Source organism: Pleuronectes platessa, chromosome 13, assembly GCF_947347685.1.
Source record: "Pleuronectes platessa chromosome 13, fPlePla1.1, whole genome shotgun sequence".
Taxonomy (NCBI): domain Eukaryota; kingdom Metazoa; phylum Chordata; class Actinopteri; order Pleuronectiformes; family Pleuronectidae; genus Pleuronectes; species Pleuronectes platessa.
The window spans coordinates 12,590,145-12,611,593 of record NC_070638.1 but is presented as its reverse complement, the minus strand read 5'-3'; the positions used below and the strand labels follow the sequence as shown (position 1 = coordinate 12,611,593).

The window sequence follows — 21,449 nt, the reverse complement described above, 5'->3', positions numbered from 1 at the left end:
TATAAAACTCATCTTTTTTAAGTGAATCTTTGAGTCACACACTATAATGTTATGTCCTGTGCTTTCACCACTGAACAAACTGTTTTCCATTATGGACAATCACGAGCACCCTCTCCACCACCTAGTGGACAGGCAGCGAAGCACTTTCTCCAACAGACTAGTTCAACTCCACTGCCGCAAGGTCAGAAACAGGAAATCGTTCCTGGCCACAGCAATAACACTGTACAACTCCTCACCTCTCACAACCCTGAGCCGTAGATTCTGTCCACACCAAAACTCTTTCTGCTTACTCCTGCAATAACTGTAAATGTGCACATCTTTTTTCATATTTTATTTTGAATGTCATTCTATTTTGAGTTATTTTAATTTTTCATAAAGGATCTATTGCTATTTTGCTCTCTCTGCAACATCCTGTAACATAATTATTTCCCAATTTTGGATCAATAAGGTATCTATCCATGTATCTATCTATCTATCCATTTCCTCAAATGTAATCGTATTGGTATTAATAAGACTCCGTACCCTCTTCTCCATTACCCAGTTGTCCCAGTATTCCCTCTTATGGACGTAGATGATAAAGCAGCCTATGACAAATTATCCTTTTCTAATGCAAGAATCTAAAGCTACAACTGAACAATATATTTCACAAACAGCCATTACCACAGAAGTGTCCGGGTGCACACACACAGGCCGAACTGAGCGTATGACTGCTGAGGCTGAAAATGCAGAAAGGATGCTGGATACCTGGGGGGGGGGGGGGGGCTGTGAGCACTTCAGTGTGTCTGCTCCGTCCTCCCACTCAGTGAGCAGTGTGAGAGGTAGACGCAGAGCATTCAGTCTATTTCAGTTTCCTAGATATGTGAGGTCTTTACATCAGTCGTCCCTTGAGACCAAAGTGACTTATCCACTCTTGTAGACAATCTGACTGCGGCATGAAGCAATGATAGAAGAATCCGACCATCATGGTAGAAATACACAGAGGTCAATCACGTGCATTTCCCGTCACTCACTCTCATTGGCTGGCATTATTTACGTTCAGAGTTAGCTTTGTTTGTTTTGAATGATCTGCCTTATCTGAGAGCTACCATAAAGTGTTAAAACAATAAATTCTCAAAGCTTAAAGATCAATGTCCAAAAGAAAACATCTTAACATATTGTAGTTATATTTGAATAATGTTGAAAGACAAGGTTAGCAATCTTTTTTAAATTCTTGCTGTTTACAAATTGTCCAAACAAATATTGTATTAGTTCGTCTCCAGCCACCGCCCGTGGGACTCAGACCCCAGCTCCTCTGTATCTATTCAACATATTCATCTTTAAAACAGGATCATACTAATATATACTTTCATATAAAAAAATAAAACCAGCAGTGTGACTGTGAGGCCTGAACAATCCCTTAATTATGCTGCTCTTGGCCTAGACTGCTGGTTGAATTCCCATCATAAACTGAGCACATCTGTCTCTCCCTGCTGCCGCCCCCCCCACTCCCCTTGCATCATTACAAATATGTTTGTTTTTTCTCTCCTTAAGTTTTTTATGTAGTTTTATAGTTTTATTTGAGTTGTGAGTCATCAAATATTCATTTGGCAAGACTCTTATCATTTTCTGGAAAAACCCACTGGTACTTCCTTCTTTGCGTGGTATATAAGGCATCGTGGCAAGAGCTGATGCAGACAAACAGAAATAATCCAAAGATGAAGACCTTGATGGTTGTGTTGGGTTTATCCCTCTTCACCTTGTGTGTGGCTGAGGTCCTGCATCTGGATCAACAGGAAGAAGACACCCACTCTGCTTGTCACTGCGAGAGCCAGAATTTGAATGACTATATTCTTAGTGCCTTGAAAGAACTGGAGGCCAAGCAGAGATTCACTGAGATAGAGATAGAGGATCTGAGGAGGCAGATCCGAGGTAAGAGCGTTCAGTAGGTTTTTCTTCAGAATGAAACTATGTGTCATAAAATGTTGTTATATAGCTCTGTTTTCATTTTGCCTCTCAAGGTAACCAGGTGGCATTTGGAGCAGCCATGGGCAATGTTGGAAATATTGGACCTTACAACCATGAGATCACACTGACCTACAAGACTGTCCTCTCAAACACAGGCGCATACAATCCTGCTACAGGTAAATTTACCAGAGTTATTTGTGATCACTTTGTTAATAATCAACTATCCGTTTGATTGTTGGGGGCAGATCATGGATTTCCAGACTCAAGGTCACTTTGACCTTTGAATATACAATCAGTTTATCTTTGAGTCCAAATGACAACTGTTTAAAAGTGAAATAAATTCCCTAAAGCTGGTGTGAGATATCAGACTCAAGAGGCCAACAACAGGTTTGGTGAGGCCACCATGACCTCGCTCTTTGACCACCAAAATCTTCTTGGGATATTTCATTCCTCGACTTTCGGGCCCTCGCGGAGGAATGTGCTCTCCTAACATCATTCCAGTTGTCTTTGATTGTGTAGAACAGCTTCTGTGCTTACAGTTTAATAACATGTATCTGTCTCTCTGTTTATCATCCTCAGGTATTTTCACTGCTCCAGTCAAAGGAATGTATTACTTCAGCTTCTCTGGTCATAATTTATCAAGTAAGCCAATGGGGCTGCGACTCATGAAGAATGGAGTGCAGATCGTTACCGTGTTCAATCATCCATCTGGAAATCGCTATGAGACGGCAACTAACGGCATGACTATACCTCTTAATGTGGGAGACCAGGTGTACATGACGCTCCGTGTGAATACGTGGATTTTTGATAATCTTAATTACCACAGCACCTTCAATGGATTTCTGTTATTCCCTTTCTGAGAAAAATAAACTCCAGAGAGAGAGAAGAGAGAGTCAGTGAGGTGCAGTACATTGTTACTTCAATTGGGGTGTTGTTTAATGAATTAAAGTGTGAATGAAAACACTGTGTGATAATAAATCAAGTTAAATGGGATCCTGATCAAACTTTATAAATTGAAAGTTTTATATTCATTGATATTATGTTTGTCTTTGTGTTGTGTTTCTTTTTAATCAATAAACACACTACGACTCCAGCTCAAAAATGGTGTCATTATTAAAAAATGTATATCTAATTTCTTTTTTTACATCACTTCCAATTCAAAAACCCTGTTCAAATTTTTTGTCTGAAGATAACGTTGTTGGATAATTTAAGTACATAAGTTAAGAATTGTAATCATAGACATCAAATTAGATTATTATTAATTATTAATTAGACATTGTAATAAATAACTGTTACATTTATATATTTTATAGAAATTAGACTGTCTATCAGATACAGTACGACAACTTTTGTCTCAGCCCGACTGCCCAAGCAGCTCATAGACAAACAATAACATCTACTGTTCATCATATGATCCCGGCTCTTCACTCAAACCAGATCACATAGAGCCTTTGCATGCACAGCCACACAACTAACATGGAGTCCTCAACATCAAACGGTCCAGTCTTACTTGGGAGCGAATGTAAGGAAAGCAGCTCTTTACTATTGCAAAACTATGACTGAGAAATATTCAATTTCCATAATGTTATAAAAGCTGACTTTATAAAACATCTCACATGTTGATTTCACATCACCACATCATGACCTTCTGTTCGAAAAAGAAAATGTTCATTTAACTGTTATTTACCATTACTTTTGTAACATTGCAGCACCGACCGCCCCGAGTTTGTCTGTGTTGGTCGATGTTACGGTTCACATGGAAGTACAGGAGCATATTAAAGCAAACACACCTATCACTTAGTTTAGTTACCTTTCATCATGTTGCAGATTAGAACTTTGCTTTATTGTTCCGGGGTTCATCGCCACCATGTGTTTCATGAGATGGCACCACCAGTCATTTTCTACTTTCTATCCTCTTGGGGATGTCACGGATGACATCACTGGGAAAAAACAAGTGAGAGGGTTTTATTTTTTACGGAAAAGTTTATTTTTGTGATTGTCAGGCAGCGTCGGTTAAATTATAATTGATTTCCTTTTTAAAGAGACATCTATTAATGTGAATAAGCTTCCTTAAGGGTAAAATAAGGTTAGAAGATTGTGTGTGCAGGAAAAGAACTCTGCCTGGTTCACTGCTCATTGTGGTTCAGGCGGAAGTTGGAAATTGAACCCTCTATATGAGCAGCTGAATTGAGTAGGGACTGGGGAAATTTGACAAGAACATGGAGTTAGCACCAACACAGGCCTCGAGTTGTATATTTTGTCATTTTTTCTTTTTTTTTAATATTTTTTCTTGTTACTTGGAGAACCAATCAGATGTCTTCTGAGTCTGCCGGCAAACCATCTTGTTTTGACCCTCCAGCTAAAATGTCTCACGTGGAATGTGAGATTTAATAGATTCAATTGGGAAACTCCAGATTGGTGATGTCGGCCCACACCTCCCACGTCACATGAATGAAACCGTGCAGATGTTTGTGATAATAGAGAATAACATGGAGATGATGTATTACCGCCACAAACATGCATCCATCTTGTAAACTCAGTCCCACAGCCAGACAACCTGACATCATCGGGATCATCGTTGGTATTTTTACGGAAAACGTATTGTTAATACTGATGCAACAGAGGGTAGGCATCTTTTCACTGTTGTAGGAGAAGCTGGGTTCGTGAGTCTCATTGGCTCAGGTGGGTTGTCCACTAACCAGAGGGTTGGTGGTTCGACTCTTGGCTTCCTGCTGAAGGGCCAAACATTGAATGCTATGTGTGGCACATAGTATGATTGTGAGTAAATGGGTGAAGGTCAAAAACGGTTCTGTAAAGCACTTTGAGTGGTCATCAAACAAGAAAAACTCTATATAAATACAGACCACCAATTTATATACAACTGGGTAGAAACACAGTGTTTTACATAATAAATTTAAGTTTTATACTTGCTTGGATCAGTTACTGTGCTTTACAACCTGTTTAAAGAAAATACTTTTTTGGATGTGGTTCAAACATCAGTTTGAGTGTGACAGGTTTCCCATGCATCTAAAAAGGAAAAACTTTTTTTCTCATCAGATAAAAAAAGAACTCCGAGCTATGACTTACTGCACAGTGTTGAGTTGTAGATGAGACAACTTTGCACCGACAGTTGCAGCTACTTGTGACGACAACACAGCGAGCATTGATAAGACTCCACTGTCCTCACATGGGACTTGAATAGTGAAAGCGGGCGTTGGATTGAATGCGCTGCCCAGATCTTGAATCTCAATGCTCATTGGCCGGTTGGGGGACCAGCTCACCAAATGGCAGCCGACAGTACGTATGGCTGAGTGAACTTGGCCACAGACACAGAACCCCCCTCTGTCCTCCGCTCTGCAGGCCACAAAACATGTGGCAAGAAGTAGCTAAACACTTACTGGAAACCCGACTCACTGACTAAACAACTGGACTGAGGCGTTTTGTTTTCAAATGGCTCTGATCACTGACTTTATAGAAGACCATTCACATGTCATACAAGTAGCAAACATTCATTTTTGTAAACACTTGTCAATTGTGGGCCTCTACTGCCACATCTGCTAAAATGACATCTAAAGACCAACTTAACTGCCAGTTATTATTTGTATTGGACATCTGATTCATTGATTTTGCTAAATGACTGAAAAGTTCAAGTTCCCAGATTCTTGGGTGACGTCTCTAATTTAGTCGGTTTACGCGACCTACTCTATAAAACTTTAAAAACTTATATTTATATTCAAATTGTGTGGATGAAAAGGAAATCCCCAATTTAGTGAAGCTTGAGCTTAAAGATATTGGGAGTTTTTGCTTCATTTCACACTTTCCTTCGTCATAGTTATTAGGGAAATTTGACATGCTAGTTTGGTCGAATAAGGAATCCATAGAAAACTTAAATTTCACGTGTCAGGGAGATTAGGCTGATACAGTTTGTTCTTTGTCGATGAACTGTGACATTTCAGCTGCTCTCAGACAGGCACTGAACTGAAATTTTACAGAGGAGCTGTATGTGGGAACGCAGATGATCATGTCTGAAAACAGCTTTTAACTTCTTTAACATGCTATATCTCCCCCTAGGTCACAGAGGGATTATTCTCTTTTTGTTTTAAAGCTCATCCAGCTCCAAATGTATCTTAACTGTATGCTATCCTCTATATAAAAGCATCATGGATGATTACAAAGGTTAAAGTTGAAGTGTAAAAGCCAAAGTTAGGTTATAACATCATCAACACCACCAGGGGGGTTTGGTCTTTGAGTTGTTGCCGAGACGTCATTACCTGTCTGGAGTCATATGTACAAGTCAGAGTCAATCACAGCACACAGTGTTACATAAAATTATTTTTGTATTACAAGTCTTTCAAACCGACAGGTCGATTGCAGAAGATTTGTCCAAAGGGAGAATTACAATTACGGTTATGTCAAAAAATGTCACATTTTTTAAAAAGAAAAAAATCAAAGTCTAGGTAATACCGACAAACATGGCTTCAGAGAAACTAAATGTTCTTGTTGGACCAGTACCTCGAAGAAACGGCCTGAATCTGACCCTGGAGCAGGCGGCTCTGTTCCAAGCGTTGTAGCTTCCCGCCAGTGAAACAGTAGTGTCCTACTTTTAACACCAAATGAAACTAGAGATTATACCGAAAACTGCAAAAAAAAAAGAAAAGTTCTGATTGCCATCGAGACGCACTGCAGAGGAAGGTTAGGGCTCATCTGTTGGCACCGTCACGGGAGATTTCTTGGGGAAGGCACTTGACATGGGGGTCTTGGCGTTTCCCCCCATGCAGCAACAGCGATGCACTAAGGTCCTCGTTTGTGCAGCTAAGTGCAAGTTCCATGATAAATCCACCAGAGCAGAGGGAGGGAGGGAGGGGGGGGGGGGGGGGGGGGGGATAAAAGATATGTAGGCGTTACACAACTCCACCACAATCCACAGCTTCAAAATACAGCATCTTAGTGGGAGGGTATGCACCTGTAGATTGGATTTGAGAGATTTAAAATATGACGAGGCCTTATAACAGGGTTTAGGAATCCCCCACCATCATCATCATCATCAACACCCCCCCCACCTCCAAGATGAAGATGACACAGTACAACTAAACAGATAAAACCACGAACAGAAGAAAGGAGAGAAACGGAAAACGCGTGTCTCTTAGGTTTCACAATAAGACATTCCCATTGAGGCACATTTCCAGAGAAGTGTCATATACAAAGCTATAAAAAGAAAAAAAAACATCCCCAAAACATTCAAGTACTTTGTCATGTAAACACTTTTCCAGACTATGATACATCGTCGATTGTTGTCGTCGTCGTCGTTAGATTTCTTTTCGGTTTGTGTGTGTGCAACAGTAAGACAACAGTGTGAGGAGAGGGAATACTTCTGGCAGGACAAGGTCCGGAGCTCGGGTTCCTGTTTGTTGATCTGTTTTCAGAACAGGACACACGAGCAGCACTTGTCTCCACCGCTGGGGACAGTGGAGTAGTTCATCTGTCGGACGATCTCTGCAAACAGTTCGTCCACCGAGGCTTTATTCTTGGCGGAGGTTTCCATGAAGGGGCAGCTCCAGTCCTGGGCCAGCGCCTTGCCCTCCCCGGAGCTCACCTCCCGCTCCCCCTCCAGGTCCACCTTGTTGCCCACCAGGATCATCGGCACCCGCTCGTACCGCTTCACCCGGATGATCTGGTCCCTCATCGGCTTGATGTCCTGGAAGCTCTGCTGGTTCACCAGGCTGTAGACCAGGATGAAGCCCTGGCCGTTCTTGATGTACAGGTCCCGCATGGAGGCGAACTGCTCGGTGCCCGCCGTGTCCAGGATCTCCAGCACCGACGGCGACGAGTCCACCTCGATCTCCTTCCGGTAGAAATCCTCTATCGTGGGGTCGTACTTCTCGATGAAGGAGCCCGTCACGAACTGGACTGTGATCGCGGATTTGCCGACTCCGCCCGACCCCAGCACGACCACTTTGTACTCCCTCATGGCCGGGGAGGAGAGGAGGAGGAGGAGGGGGAGGAAGAAAAGCCAGACACCTCTTTTTTTCCGCGACGATCGCCTCCTCTCTCCGTCTCTCTCTCTCTCCCTCTGTCGCTCTCTCTCTCTCTCTCTCTCTCTCTCTCTCCCACCCGCTGACCAGCCCCGATGTTTTCAAAGCGCGGAGGCCGGGGGAGGCTGCGCTCTCGCTCGGGAGAGCGTCAAATCCCACGCCGGAGAATCCTCCTCCGGGCGGGCCTGCGCTGCGTCGGCCGCGGGGCGCTGATCCGAGGAGAGCGGCCGCTCCTGGACATCAGCGTGGCGAACCGGGGCGCGTCTGGGTCGCGCTGTCGTGTCGTGCGTTGGTGCGACTGGGAAGCGTGATCGCTCCTGTGCTTCCTGCCCACATCCTCCGTGTGCGCGTCACACAAACTGCCGAGGCTCAGTTCCGCTTCCTTAAAGGAGCAGCACCAGAGAGAGGTTATTGGTGGAGCCCGGGTTCTCTGAGTAGCAGGAGTGGGAAGCCTCACTGACGCTGTTTTTTTTTAGACATGATCTGCGGGGGAAGTCTGGAGGATTGGGTCCAGAGTCTACTCAGAGTTTTGTAGACATCAACAAATGCTCTGCATTATTATTATTTTTTTCTACTACTGTATTATCCCACCTATAGTGTATTCATATTTATATATTTATCTTGCTCATAGTGTATTCATCATTTTTATATCATACCTTACCTCTTAATACTGTTCATATTCCTAAATCGAACTGTACTTCCTATTTATTTACATATGCCACTATGCACAATACTCTGCACTTTTACTGCCTTTTTTTTGCACTTCTGGTTAGATGCTAAACTGCATTTCGTTGTATATGTACTTGTACTGTGCAATGACAATAGAGTTGAATCTAATAAAAAAAAAAAAAGGAGAGCGGTGGAGCAGACAGAGGCAGGAAGTGACTGTATTTTGGTTAGTTTTTTCATCTTTGCATCTGTCACCAATAGAAACGCCATCAACCGGCGTGGAAACTCCTTCTGTGTTCTTGCATCAGTTTCTCCTGAATTTCTAGGAACTTTATACTTCTAGGCCAGGTGAAGAAAGTCCGCCGATCATGTGGAGCCTCTCACTGGGTCCAACTGCCTTCACCAAAGGTGGCCTGTTCCAAACGGCACAATATTTTGCTTCTAAACTACCGAGCACGTTAGCTTAGCAAGCTAACGGCCCCGGGAGCCTCCGTCCACCACACTGCCTACCCACCGTTGGAGTTAGCTAACAGGTTTATCACTCCAGATAGTTCTCCTCCCTTTACCACGCCAACCTAAATGGATTCAGTTGCCACCCTTCCTTCCCTTTCACGACTCGGATGAACCAATCACTGCAGGAATGGGCGTGTCCGTGCTGTGTGCACTCCAGGCCACGTGACCTCTGACCTCACACGCTCAGGGTCACTGCACTCAAGCAGATGGAGGCTCTTGAGCTGCCCACTGTAATTATGAGTGGCCTTGACATTTGCATGTTAAAGAGGTCATTCATTAAGTCATTAACCAATTTACAAATGTCAGCTTTTATACATTCATGCACATAATGATAATAATAATGTTCATAATAATAATAAACTGTATCTATATAGCGCCTTTCAAAACACAGTCACATGTTGCTTTACATGTTCAAAAGGAACAATGTAAGTGAAACAAAGCAAACAATTAAGAGAGCTAGAGCCAACCCCAGCTGACATTGGGCAAATAGTTATATTACTTCAGTTAAATAAGCAATAATAGCATGAAAATGTATGGAAGTAAAAGTTTAAAATCCCGGGTTCAATACTTGCCCTAGGACTCGAGGAGCTGGGGACCATACCACTGAATTTATGGTTTGTGGACGACCCGTTCTACATCCTGAGCCTATGATATCTTACATTGTTGGATTATTATTACTGATACATTTTCAGTTTTAACGTGAGATGCGATTTAAAGGTCCAGTGTGTAGGATTTAGGTGAAAGGGATCTATTGACAGAGATTTAATATAAAACTATCCTAGTGATGCTTTCACGAGTGTGTTCTATCTAAATTATACAAATTGTTGTTTTATTTACCCTAGAATGGGCCCTTATTATTTAAATACTTTATATTTACATTGGGAGGGTCCTGTCTATGGAGGCCCCCTTTTTTCTTGTACTATCCCAGACTGGAAAAACTAAACACCCTTTGAGTTTTTATGAAAACTGAAGGTTACAACAGATTCTCTTCCATGCTTGGGAGGGGAGGATGAGGGGTATTCAGCTGCCACATGCAATTTCACCACTAGATGTCACTAAACTCTACACACTGCAACTTTAATGTTGGTTTGCATTTGGATCACAGATTGGAATAAACTACTTGGTATAATATCCTCCTACCAACTGAACTTTATACACTCTCTCCAAGAAACTAAAAATCTGATTTAGTTTTGTTGATATACAGAAAAACATATTAAATATCCTTTGCATTATAGGTTTTCCAATTAATAAATATTAAGTTGAATTCAGGGATATCTTAACTTGTAGGCATCAACTGAATAATACTGAGTGTTTGATTGAACCACACATCAAGAACACAGAAAAGCAGTCACCACACAACAGTTGCATGAGCAAATCAAATATTGTTTTATTCAGATTTTTTTTTTTTCATCCATACAGCAAGAGTCAATTATGGCAACAATAAAATGTGCATAAACAAATCTGAAGACAGAATATTACATTATTGTGTTGCAGTTGTTAGCAAATACATAATTGATGGTTGCACTTACAAGTAAAAAGCAGTCAAAGCGTACATGTGCCCCCAGCAGGGAAGAGAAACCTCTGTGCGAGCCAGGAGGCCGAACATCGGATTTGGAGAAAACGGTGCTTTGGTTCTTTGGTGCCGACGCAGCAGCCAACATTAGAAACATGCTCTGTGCTGACTGGTGACTCTTACATTCATCTGAAAAACTAATTGGCCAAATATACATTTGGTGTGGTGAGCCTTCACCTGCTGAGTGCACAGAGTCGGTGTAATTATATGGCTGTGAGAAAGTATCTGGGGTGGATGAGTGCTAATATTTTATCATTCTTTAAATAACATGTTTACTTGGAAAAATATTTCATCACACAAGAGTAAGATGACTTGTTTTTGTAGTATTATTTCTCCTCACTGTGGATGTTATCTACTGTAAATAAACATATTACTGTGTATCCTGAATGGGTTATTTTTCCTTACATACTGTAACTACGCAGTTGCTGTTGTTTAAATGTTTGTACTTTTACATGCATTCAAATCAAACTATAATAGAATACAAATCTCTGATAGTTGTATGTGTCAACTATACCATGGGAGCAGCAATACTGCATGACCAAGTCCAACAAATGATACATGGACATCGTTGGATGCGTTATCCGATGAGGGGGGTGGAGTCTGCATGACATGGGGATGTCTACTCCCCGACAACATTCCCTGGCAATTCTAGCCACCGATAAAATAAGACAAAAAGCGCATAGCTTTCTCTGAATGCATTTGGCCAAGAAACTAGTGCCCTTCTTTGCAAGCATTTTTTTTTTTAAGCTGGTCTTCTAATTTAAGAATTTAAATTAATCTAACAAAATTCCTTATAATTATAGATATTTTTTTTATTCAAAATAATATCTCAATATGATACACATTTTTTTCTCTGTTCATTTGACTATATACAGAAGTGCAAAAAGTCAACCTTCGTCCCTTAGGTTAGAACTCATCGTCTGCAGCATTTCGTGACTCCTCCAGTCCGGAAAAGTCTGTTTCTCTCTCGCTCCCAATCTCACTATCAACCCAACATCCAGACACCCGTCAATTTCACTGCTCGTTTTGGCCTGACATTCAGGGCAAACTTAAGAAATATTCCAACAAAAGTACATATCTTTTTGAAATGGATACAGTAGAAAATAATTTGTACTCTTAAACATGGACAATCTATATCTCAATACAATATATTTTCAAATGTGATCTTGACATTTTACAAGGAAAATTTAAGGTTCAAACATTAGTTTTTCTGATGCTGCAGTGGCAGCAAATTAACTGATCTCATTCCTTGTATCAAAAAAAGTCTTTCATCAACAAAATTAAGTGATAATGTAACATCAACTGAAAAAGACGTCCAGCTATATGAATGAAGTGAATATTTAAAACTGACTCAACACATTATCATTTATATGGTTTGAAAAAGTGATGAATGTCATACTACCTCAAAATCTACAACGGCTATATCTATGTTGTCAAGTAATATATAGTAAGGCAAAAAAAAACACGAAAAAATCTACAACTACATACCTCAAATAGATTCAAATCCTTAAGTAGTACATAACACATAAGTTCAATGAAATTTAAGAGAGTAATTGTTACTTTGACATAGAGAGAAGGAACAAAAAAAAAAAGAAAAAGATCATAAGCGGCACGTGAGAGAACCTTAAAACGTCATTGGTGTTCTTTACCTGCATGGTGATTGAAAGTACATTTGATTGGGTCGGGACCCATTAATTGTAATCTAAGGCTTTGTTAGGTACATTACAATCGGTAAAGACACACTACACACCTCTGTGAAAACAGAACAGGAAGTGATCATAAAAAAACTGTCAGATGATAAACATGTTTCCTTAATTGTTTGAGCCTCATGAGAGATGCTTCTATAAACCTTTGTGTATACGATCATGAAGAAAAACTGTGCTTTGGTATCCATAGTCAGATCTATAAGTGAATGACGACCTTCATGTTTTGCCTGAAATACAATTCAGAGTCATATGATGTTTTGTATTTCTTCAAAAAATGAAAGTGGGCTTAAAATGGGGTGAGAAATGAAAACAGGGTGATCCGACAAACAGTTGTTCAAGTGCACATGTGGTTAAAATGACTGATAGACCTTTGGGTCTGTTGTTTTAAATTCCTATCTACACATGGCTCAACAGTGCTTCTTGGGAGACACAGTTTCAGAGTCGCCTCTCTTTTAAAGAGCAGGAACAAGGTAACACGATGTCAACTGAAGCTACACCCTCCACTTCACCAGGCTTTAGAGTCAATGGACTTGAGCAACAGCTTAATCCCAATAAAATTGAAAAAAATAAAATAACACTAGTACTAGAAAAGAGGTATGATAAACTTTAGAAACGCCCTCAATTTTTAATTTCAAAAACAAGAAAATGGCAAACCCCACTTCTAAAACTGATTAATTAGATTAAAGTTAAAAAATGAAAACAATACAAAAAAAGAGCCATATAAAACTTTTACCTTCGGTAAACATATAACACTGCTGAGATAACACTCTGGTTTTAGCTGTATGGCCATGATGGCACATGACAAGGTGAGAACAAAGCTAGCCTGGCTGTGCTTTCAAGGTACACAGGTATGTTGGTTTACCCAGAACATTCATATGTCCAAGACCCTCATTTCAACATCTAGTTTCACTAGTAGCCATAAAAACACAATACTGTACATGCCTAATTCTTTTGGCGAGAAAAACAATTCCTGTTAAAATCATTGTGCCATTCAGATTTCAATTGAAATTCAAGGTGCATGTTTGCGTTTCACTTGTAAACTATGAAATATGGCTATCGATTAAACAAAGAAATAAAAATAAAGCAGAACAAATAAAAAAGGAAAGATAAATCTTGGTCTACTAACGTACCAGCACTGGATGTTGCTTCATGCAACCACGCTCTTGACCTTCTGTGCGTGCAGTAATGTTAACGATAAGATCAAATTGAGTGCTATGATTGAGTCAGTCACAAAGGTGTAATGTGAACGCTTCCCGCTGAGGGGAGTCGCACTGACCCCGGCACCAAGAACATCCTCTTCTCGCGGCTGGACGTTGAATTTGACAACAAATTCTTCTTGACATTGATATGTGGGAACATGGCACAGATCGTGTGTTGCACCCTTGATGTTTACGTGTGTGACGAGACCAGCTTTGTGGACCGGCTAAGAGATGGCAGACCCTCCTCATCCCATTGCTTTGACATTCTGAAGGTTATGTACATAAAGGCTGAACTCTTTTGGCTTGGACGGTGCCAGCACACATTCATTTGATCTGAAAGACATAATGAATTTCCCTTATAAAAATGTTTAAATTGCATTAAATGTTTAAAAGTTCTGCCACAGAGTAAGACAGAATGACAATGTTAAAATGTATTCTTAAATTCTTAAGAGTGTGAGGACTGAAATGGGAACTCACTGTTCTGGAGAGGAACTACATTTGAGTCAAGTACTTGTGACTACTCAGATGATCTGCAGATATTATTGGAATCTGGGGGTAGAAAAAAGACAGGGATCAAATGAAGCACCAAAAAACCCTCAGAGTGGACGTCGGCCGACAAGACAAACGCAGGTCAACACAATTCAAACACATCCTCTCACACTGAGATGAGTTCATTGCTAGAAAAGCACGAAGATGTCGAGATAGAGGAAGCAATCTGGCTACTGTTTGGCACAATTCATACGTGGAGTGACATGTCAACAAGAATAAACAGACACCTCTGGGCAGCAGGGAGGGGAAGAGGGGGATGTCAGGGGAGGGACAGATGAGGGGGAGGAAGGGAAACTGTCAGTCAGTGAGGTGACTCCCCCATGCAAATCTAAGTGCTCCATGTTGTTGACCTGCACACCTCAATACAATGCAGAAAACTGGAACATTTGCATGATACTTCAGCTGAAACGTTTCACAAATCTAACAGAATGTTCACAAAATCCTTTCAACAGGAATGAAATCAAAGTGTCACAAATCTTCCTACAGACTGAATTTAGAACTTTGCTGACTTTAATAATGAGTATGTCCAACTTTTAAACACAAGGAATATGGTAAAGCTTTGCTTTACATACTGGAAGCAGTAGCGACAAAAAAAAAAGCACCAAAGGGACAGATAGCGATTGTTGCACAAGCTGTGCAAATGGCTCTAAAAAAAATTTAACTACCTCATACATACCAATTGCATGTATTCGTTGGTAGTCAACTTTGATAAGGAAGAGTCCTCAAAATGGGAAAGGACAAAAATCGAGGTTACAACAAGGACACATCAAATGCAATACAGTATGTTTCTCCAGCAAGACAGATCATCTAGGAAATGAAACTAGAATATTCTGGTAAAAGTCACAAAATGCCTTCAAATATTGCTACAGTATGACTCTATGTACACATGTTGGTGTAGGACAACAAGAGGGAGTACCACCATATACCCAACCCTCCCCTCGCTGTGAGACACAAGCATCCCCAGATCGTCAATGTGCAAAGAAAGAAAGAAAGAAAGAAAGAAAGATAGATAGATAGAACGATAGATAGAACGATAGAACGATAGATAGATAGATAGATAGATAGATAGAACGATAGAACGATAGATAGAACGATAGAACGATAGAACGATAGATAGATAGATAGATAGATAGATAGATAGATAGATAGATAGATAGATAGATAGATAGATAGGGAGCGGTGCAAACCTGATTGGCGGAGGCAGTGGCGAAGGGACCGCTTGTGGCAGATGTGTTGCCGGCAGACACAGTGGCTGGATTACCACCGTGCATCATGGGAACTTTTTTGGAGGGAAAATCATGTAAGCAAAAATACAAAGAGGAGCAGTCTAACAACATACACACCAGGCAAATGAGGGAAGGAGCGAAGAGGGAGACAGAGAGGGATTCGATTGAACTGGTTCCCTTTCCTCCCTCTGCCGCCATCTCTTGATTGGAGAACTCGATGTGCCATGGTGGCAAATGACCGACCAATGTGTATGTAAAGATACTTTACTTGAGATACTTTACTTCTACATGAGAACTACCTTCTCAAAAGTTTTACAAAAAAAACACATATAAATAAAGGTGATGTAACAACAACGAGTCTTAGAGTCTTCATGACAGAGGAGGTAAGGGGAAGGTTATAATTGAACTCCCTCACTTTTTTAAACGATTTTTAAAGGGGTCTTAATTGATGTCAGGTTAGACCAGCCAGAAGCCAAGTTTAGAAGGGCATGAGAACGAGAGTGGTCAAGCACTATACAGTAGGTGTACGCAGAGAAGTTACCACAATAAATTTCAGTTAACCGGATATTTTGAAAAGCGGTCATACAGGTAATATACAACATTTACATTTCACATAATGTGTCTTCCCTCTTGCTAATGCGTCACATCACAAAATGTTTCTTCAAGCGATGCTAACATTGACTTTCACGTCAGCAAAATCTCAGATTAACACGACAAAGCGTCTGTGAACACGACAAAGCGTCTGTGAACACGACAAAGCGTCTGTGAACACGACACGGTAGAACGTGAATGCTGGATTTTGATGGCGTGTGAGTCGCAGACATGAGGTAACAGATAAACTGAAGAAGGAAAGCTGGAACCTACCAACGCCGCCTGAAGGTGTCATGCACAATATTGAGCCTGCCCATCATGCAGTGCAACAGGAAGTGGATTGGATAGGGGAGAGAAATCAAAACAGCCCGTCACAAGGTTCGTTAGAGTGAGGGGGGGAGAGATAAGGTGGGGAAAAAAAGGGTTAATATCTCTTCGACACAGTCATCAGTGATTGGAAAAGGCGAAGGGTTGAACTCATCATAATCTGTTAATCAAATGAAAGAATGAGTACAAACTTTTGTCTGAAGTGTAATGCATATGAATGTGTAATACACCAAGAGTGCCAGTGCGATTACGGCTGTGACTATTAAGTATTAAACATTATATACACACTCTAGACAGAAGTGAGAGGAACAGTATATGAAGCCAGACTCTGAAGCCTGATGTGTTTTTTTTCTTTTGTCATGATACCATCAATCAACCCATCCAGCCCCTTTCATCTTAGCCCAAGCCAAAGCCCCAGCCATCTTATATCAACAAAACATGAGCAATCACACCGTGGACACTTTGATCAAGTAGTAAAAACTCTGATCCTTTTCTCTTTCAAACGTCCATGCCTTCCTCGATCAGCCTGCATGTACTAGGAGAAGCAGGAGGCAGCTATGTAAAGTTATATTAAGGCAATTAGTAGGCAGAGAGATAATCTAATCTGTTCTCAACAACTCTAGTGATCATGCAGTGCCATACAAAGCATAATGCATACATGTGTTAAAGCCTTTCTAGCTCTTAAAGTTCAGGTTCACCATTTATAAAATCTGTAACTTCCCTTTATCTAAAGATAGAAAGGTAGAAAATAGTCCACAGCGGATCTGTTCTTCACTTCAGTCTACCACTTTGAACAACTCCAGTTAAACAGGAGCCAGGTCACACTGATCCAGGCATCCTCCGGGCGGCCAGAGCACTAGCGGTGGTTGCTTTCGGAGCCGTACCTGATGGGAGGAAAGCAGCCTGCTGCTGAAACTGCATGTTGGCCAGCGCCTGTTGGTACTGGAGCATGCCAGTGTTAAACATGGCAGAGGCCCCGTTGGCCTTCTCCATAGCTGCCCGCTTAGGCATGGGAGCCATGACATTAGGGGCGATGCCCTGCTCAGCCAGATGGAGGGAGGTCAGTGAGAAAGGATAGATAAATAAGAAAACAGCAGAGAGAGAGAGAGAGAGAGAGAGAGAGAGAGAGAGAGAGAGAGAGAGAGAGAGAGAGAGAGAGAGAGAGAGAGAGAGAGAGAGAGAGACACAGAGAGAGGTGCGTGGAAAAGAGAAAGAGAGTTGGAGTGTTGGAGAGAGGCAAAAAAAAAGAAAAAGAAAAGGTACATAGGTTAGAGAACATCATAGGAACAGTATCATATCATCCTTGTGTGTACAACAACAACAATATCATCATATCATCAGTAGCAAGCAAGCAGCAGTCTGACACAAGTACTACACAAGCAGGAGCATGGTGCCTACTGGAGCTACTGGCTAACAAGCATTAATTGTAATTACATTATGTGAAAGCTTACTTAGATTTATAACCTCTGTTGTCCTAAAACGGACTATGTGCAACATAAGCAAGCATTAACGTTTAAAACAATAAGGCTGCTAACAAGAGGTGGAACAGGTAGGAAGCACAGAGAGAGGGAAGCTGCACTGCTAGCTCCATGATAAACTGTGGAAGCCATGTTTAAGTGATGGTTCACTCTCAGGCACGTTTCAATAATGGTCTCAGGCCAAGCGACATGAGTCAGAAAGACTGTGGATGAAAAAAGACATTTCCAGTGTCAGACGCTACACCGTGAAATTCTCTGCATGTGGATTTGATCTTGGCATGAGGCCATTCTTGAAGTCTGAATATCTGTGAGAAAAAGTTTTGATGATGGAGTGAACTATCATTTGAACTGTACCCAACTGTTATGGTGGGATCTCTCCCGTATGGTTTTAACGACTGTTCCTCTTAGCCCCACCCTTATCCATCTGACATGCACTAGCGACACAGACATGCACACATTGGATTGAGCTGCTCCACAACACTGACCACTGACTTGGACGTTAAGACTGAAGCCATGCCACCGTTAAAAGAAGCTCTACTTCCCTAGCCCTCACTGACTTTTGTTAAACAAGCGACAGGTGAGGAAGTGATTGTGGCTCCTCTTCCCCAAACGCCACATTCGAATTTGTGTCTGAGGTCGTTCTATGTTTTTTTTTGGGGGGGGGGTTGTTTTGTTAATATCTAAACCACTGAAAGCCACAATCATTTTATCACAGGCAATAATGACAGTTTCAACAGGAGGAAAAGACAGACATTGCACGGAGACAACGACAACAAAAATAGCTAGGTATCTTTGGTTAAAACACTGCTCTACAACAAAGCCACATGCCAAGCTAAAAGGTGAAAGGTCATAGTACCAGGTCAAAGGTTGCGTCGAGGGGTCGCTTCAGTGATTTGACAGCCGACTGAGTCTTAATTAGCAGGCAGCGAGCACATGATGGCAATGGGCCAATGGGGTTCAAGCGCATTAACATAAACCAGCAAGCAGAGGTGCATCATGGGGGCAGCAGTGCAGTTTGGGTATAGGTGAGAAAAAACAAAAACAAATAAAAAACAAATCATTGGAATGCAATATACAAGGGGAGAACAGGACTAAGGCATGCACAGTGTGGACACTAGCTCTGCTGCTCAACAGTTACATGATCATCAATAATAATCAATGATAACTACTAATCTACATTAGTTATTGGCACACAAAGATGGATGCATACAGCAATGAGAAAATTATTCAATCATTACTTTAAGTGGGTCTCAGTAATGGTGTTGGACAGAATATATAGAAGTTTCTGTTTCACGATGCACATTGTAGTCAGGGTCACATTACAATGATTCACGCTGAGTCATTAAGAGCCCGGAGAGTGATCAACAGACAAGTGTGGCTGCACTATTATTCAAAGGTGCTTTTACTGTGACACAGGACCGGCAGCACAATGAATCCCTTTTCTTTTTAGAATAATGTCAAGAGGAAGAGAAGTACAGTAATAGATAGGAAGCACAGAAACAATGGAGTCACAAATAAGGCACCAGAGAGAGGTGGACAGAGGAAGTGACTCTCTGCTTGTGGCCTGGGATGAGATGAACAAGGAACAAGACAATTGTTTTGTCACATCAGGGACGAGCAGTGACGAGCATATTGACAATTAACAATGTGCCGTGGTCCCTCCCTTCTTCATATCATCCAGCACCAAGGAGATTTTACCCAAACCAACATGCAGACCTTTCAAATTTGACCTGGCAAGAGCAGAACTGAAAAGCTACACGATACAAACCGGGTCGGTGAGACACATTCAAACATGAACGTGAGTGTGATGCCACAGAACATATTCCTTTGTAGGTCATTTCATTTACAATCAAAGTACATTTAAAACTTACTGAGTACATGGCTGTTGTGGGGGTGTGAAAGAGTGCGTGCCCGCGCTCGTACAGACTGCTCACCATGGCTGCGGCGGCTGTGGCCTGGTTCACCTGGTGCTGCGTCGCCTTGATTTTGGCCTGCAGGTGGGCTGGCGGGTGGAAGTACTTGCACTTTTCCCGGGAGCAGCGGCCCTTGATGTAGTCCATGCACACGGTGACGGTGTTGTCGTTGGTGTCGATCATGGTGCTGTCGGCGGGGTGGGCGAAGCGACAGTCGTCCTCGCCCCGGGAGCAGTTGCCCCTCTGGTACTCCCGACACACCTGGAGACGAGGAGAGGAACCATGAGAAGAGGGGCACGGCACAGTACGTGGATACAGCAGGAGAATTGTTGTGTATTTGTTGTGGGAGTCATCAAGCTTTTAGTTTCTAATTACAGAGGGAGAATATGCACCAAATCCATTTAACTTAAAAATGCATGAGACCTGCAGTCCAATAAACAGTTCAAAATGCATTACGAGATCCTAATCTTCTTGCTGTGAGAAAGCAAATGCGAAGCCTCGGATTTACACAGACGTACTGTTTACAATGTACTTCTTGTTTTCCAACAACTGTTAGATATGTAGTTCCTGTATTTGGTCCTGCATGGACATTACAATGAGGAAGTTGAAGGCAACACTGAAACTTCTGCACTGATTATGATCTTCTGCATGAGGAACTGTGGCCTGTTTTCTGGAGTCTGAGTAACTCGAAACCCTCAAACACATTTAAAAGTTCACATGTGTGACACCAGAGGGCAGCACCTTCTTATGAATCAGAGTTGACATGAACGCATGGGTATTACGTGGCTGCTGTTTCCCTAATTTCTCTGCTGACGTTGGTCTCGACGGCTTTGCCCCAAAAAATATTATTGCTCTGAGCAGGGGTTACAGTTCAGATTTTTATGAAAGACAACGTGCCTCTTTGCCATTTTTTTGTCTATTACTGTACCAGCAATTTTGAAACCATTACTGCACCCTCCACTCGAATAAATACTCAACAAGTTCAGGCTCATTTCTGGTCCTTGTCTAATGTTGTTGTCAAGCCAACCAAAGCACAATGAAATGGAACTAGACGAGTCTGATTAAGTGAGACTAAGGTCATCAAAACAGCAACCAGCTACTAATCAGGAAACATCTCCCGCCGATGAAATAAATTAGTGTATGTGACTCTGACGGACTGATTTCTAATTTTATTTTAATTAGCTTGCACTTTGCATCATACTACTTGTTATTAATATTACAAATCAGTTTCAGAAACAGTTCATGCAAGTCCAATAAGGATGGTGTTTGTCTTATGCTTGTTTAACCACTTGTTAACTCCACTTGTCTTGTTTATAGGCTCATTAAATCCTGGGTGACGCTGCTCCCGCTGAGAGAGACACACAAACATGATGTACAGTTCAATAAAGCTTTAACTATAATGCTCTCGTAGCAGGGAGTTCTTTGCCACATGTTACATCCTTGCTCCAAAACAAAGCTTAGCAGATCGTATTCATTAGTCTGTCTGTTACCTCAAGTCTGTCTGTTCTCAGCAGTTTCTGGGCAGCAGCGGCGGCAGCGTTGGGAACTTGGCCGACGTTGGGGTTTGAGGCCATGAGGACAGGGGCGCTGGGTAGGATCTCTTGCTGCATCAGGCTTGGTGACACAGGGCTCAGGTAGGGATTAAAGGCCGCGGCTGCGACTGCTGCTGCTGCACTGGCATTGCTGGCCAGGCCTGGCGCCATCGAGAACATGGGCTGGATGAGAGCAA

The 21,449-nt window shown here is 41.8% G+C and overlaps 2 protein-coding genes across 33 annotated transcripts in view; both read right to left on the bottom strand.

The window, feature by feature from the left end:
• Positions 1 to 6,263: 6,263 nt before the first annotated feature.
• Positions 6,264 to 8,149, bottom strand: LOC128455129 (ras-related protein Rap-2b). Its single transcript, XM_053438803.1, has one exon. It carries the CDS (start codon positions 7,910 to 7,912, stop codon positions 7,364 to 7,366), a length of 549 nt encoding a protein of 182 aa, XP_053294778.1. The 5' UTR covers positions 7,913 to 8,149; the 3' UTR covers positions 6,264 to 7,363.
• Positions 8,150 to 10,520: 2,371 nt separating this feature from the next.
• Positions 10,521 to 21,449, bottom strand: part of mbnl1 (muscleblind-like splicing regulator 1) — a 38,139-nt gene continuing 27,210 nt past the window's right edge. For 10 of the 32 annotated variants that reach the window (XM_053437294.1, XM_053437282.1, XM_053437312.1 and 7 more), the window contains 9 exons: positions 21,211 to 21,435; positions 19,679 to 19,981; positions 18,664 to 18,717; positions 17,214 to 17,367; positions 16,276 to 16,311; positions 15,373 to 15,464; positions 14,862 to 14,906; positions 14,114 to 14,185; positions 10,521 to 13,969 (listed from right to left, as the gene is read on the bottom strand). In XM_053437294.1, coding sequence (XP_053293269.1) covers positions 14,129 to 14,185; positions 14,862 to 14,906; positions 15,373 to 15,464; positions 16,276 to 16,311; positions 17,214 to 17,367; positions 18,664 to 18,717; positions 19,679 to 19,981; positions 21,211 to 21,435 — 966 coding nt within the window. In that variant the 3' untranslated portion in view covers positions 10,521 to 13,969; positions 14,114 to 14,128. The remainder of the gene's footprint in view (positions 13,970 to 14,113; positions 14,186 to 14,861; positions 14,907 to 15,372; positions 15,465 to 16,275; positions 16,312 to 17,213; positions 17,368 to 18,663; positions 18,718 to 19,678; positions 19,982 to 21,210; positions 21,436 to 21,449) is intronic. The other 22 variants (XM_053437292.1, XM_053437296.1, XM_053437298.1 and 19 more) reach the window with 14 other exon arrangements.

Coding starts and splice junctions, on each gene's coding strand:
- LOC128455129 (XM_053438803.1), bottom strand. CDS start 7,912: ATGAGGGAGTACAAAGTGGTCGTGCTGGGGTCGGGCGGAGTCGGCAAA.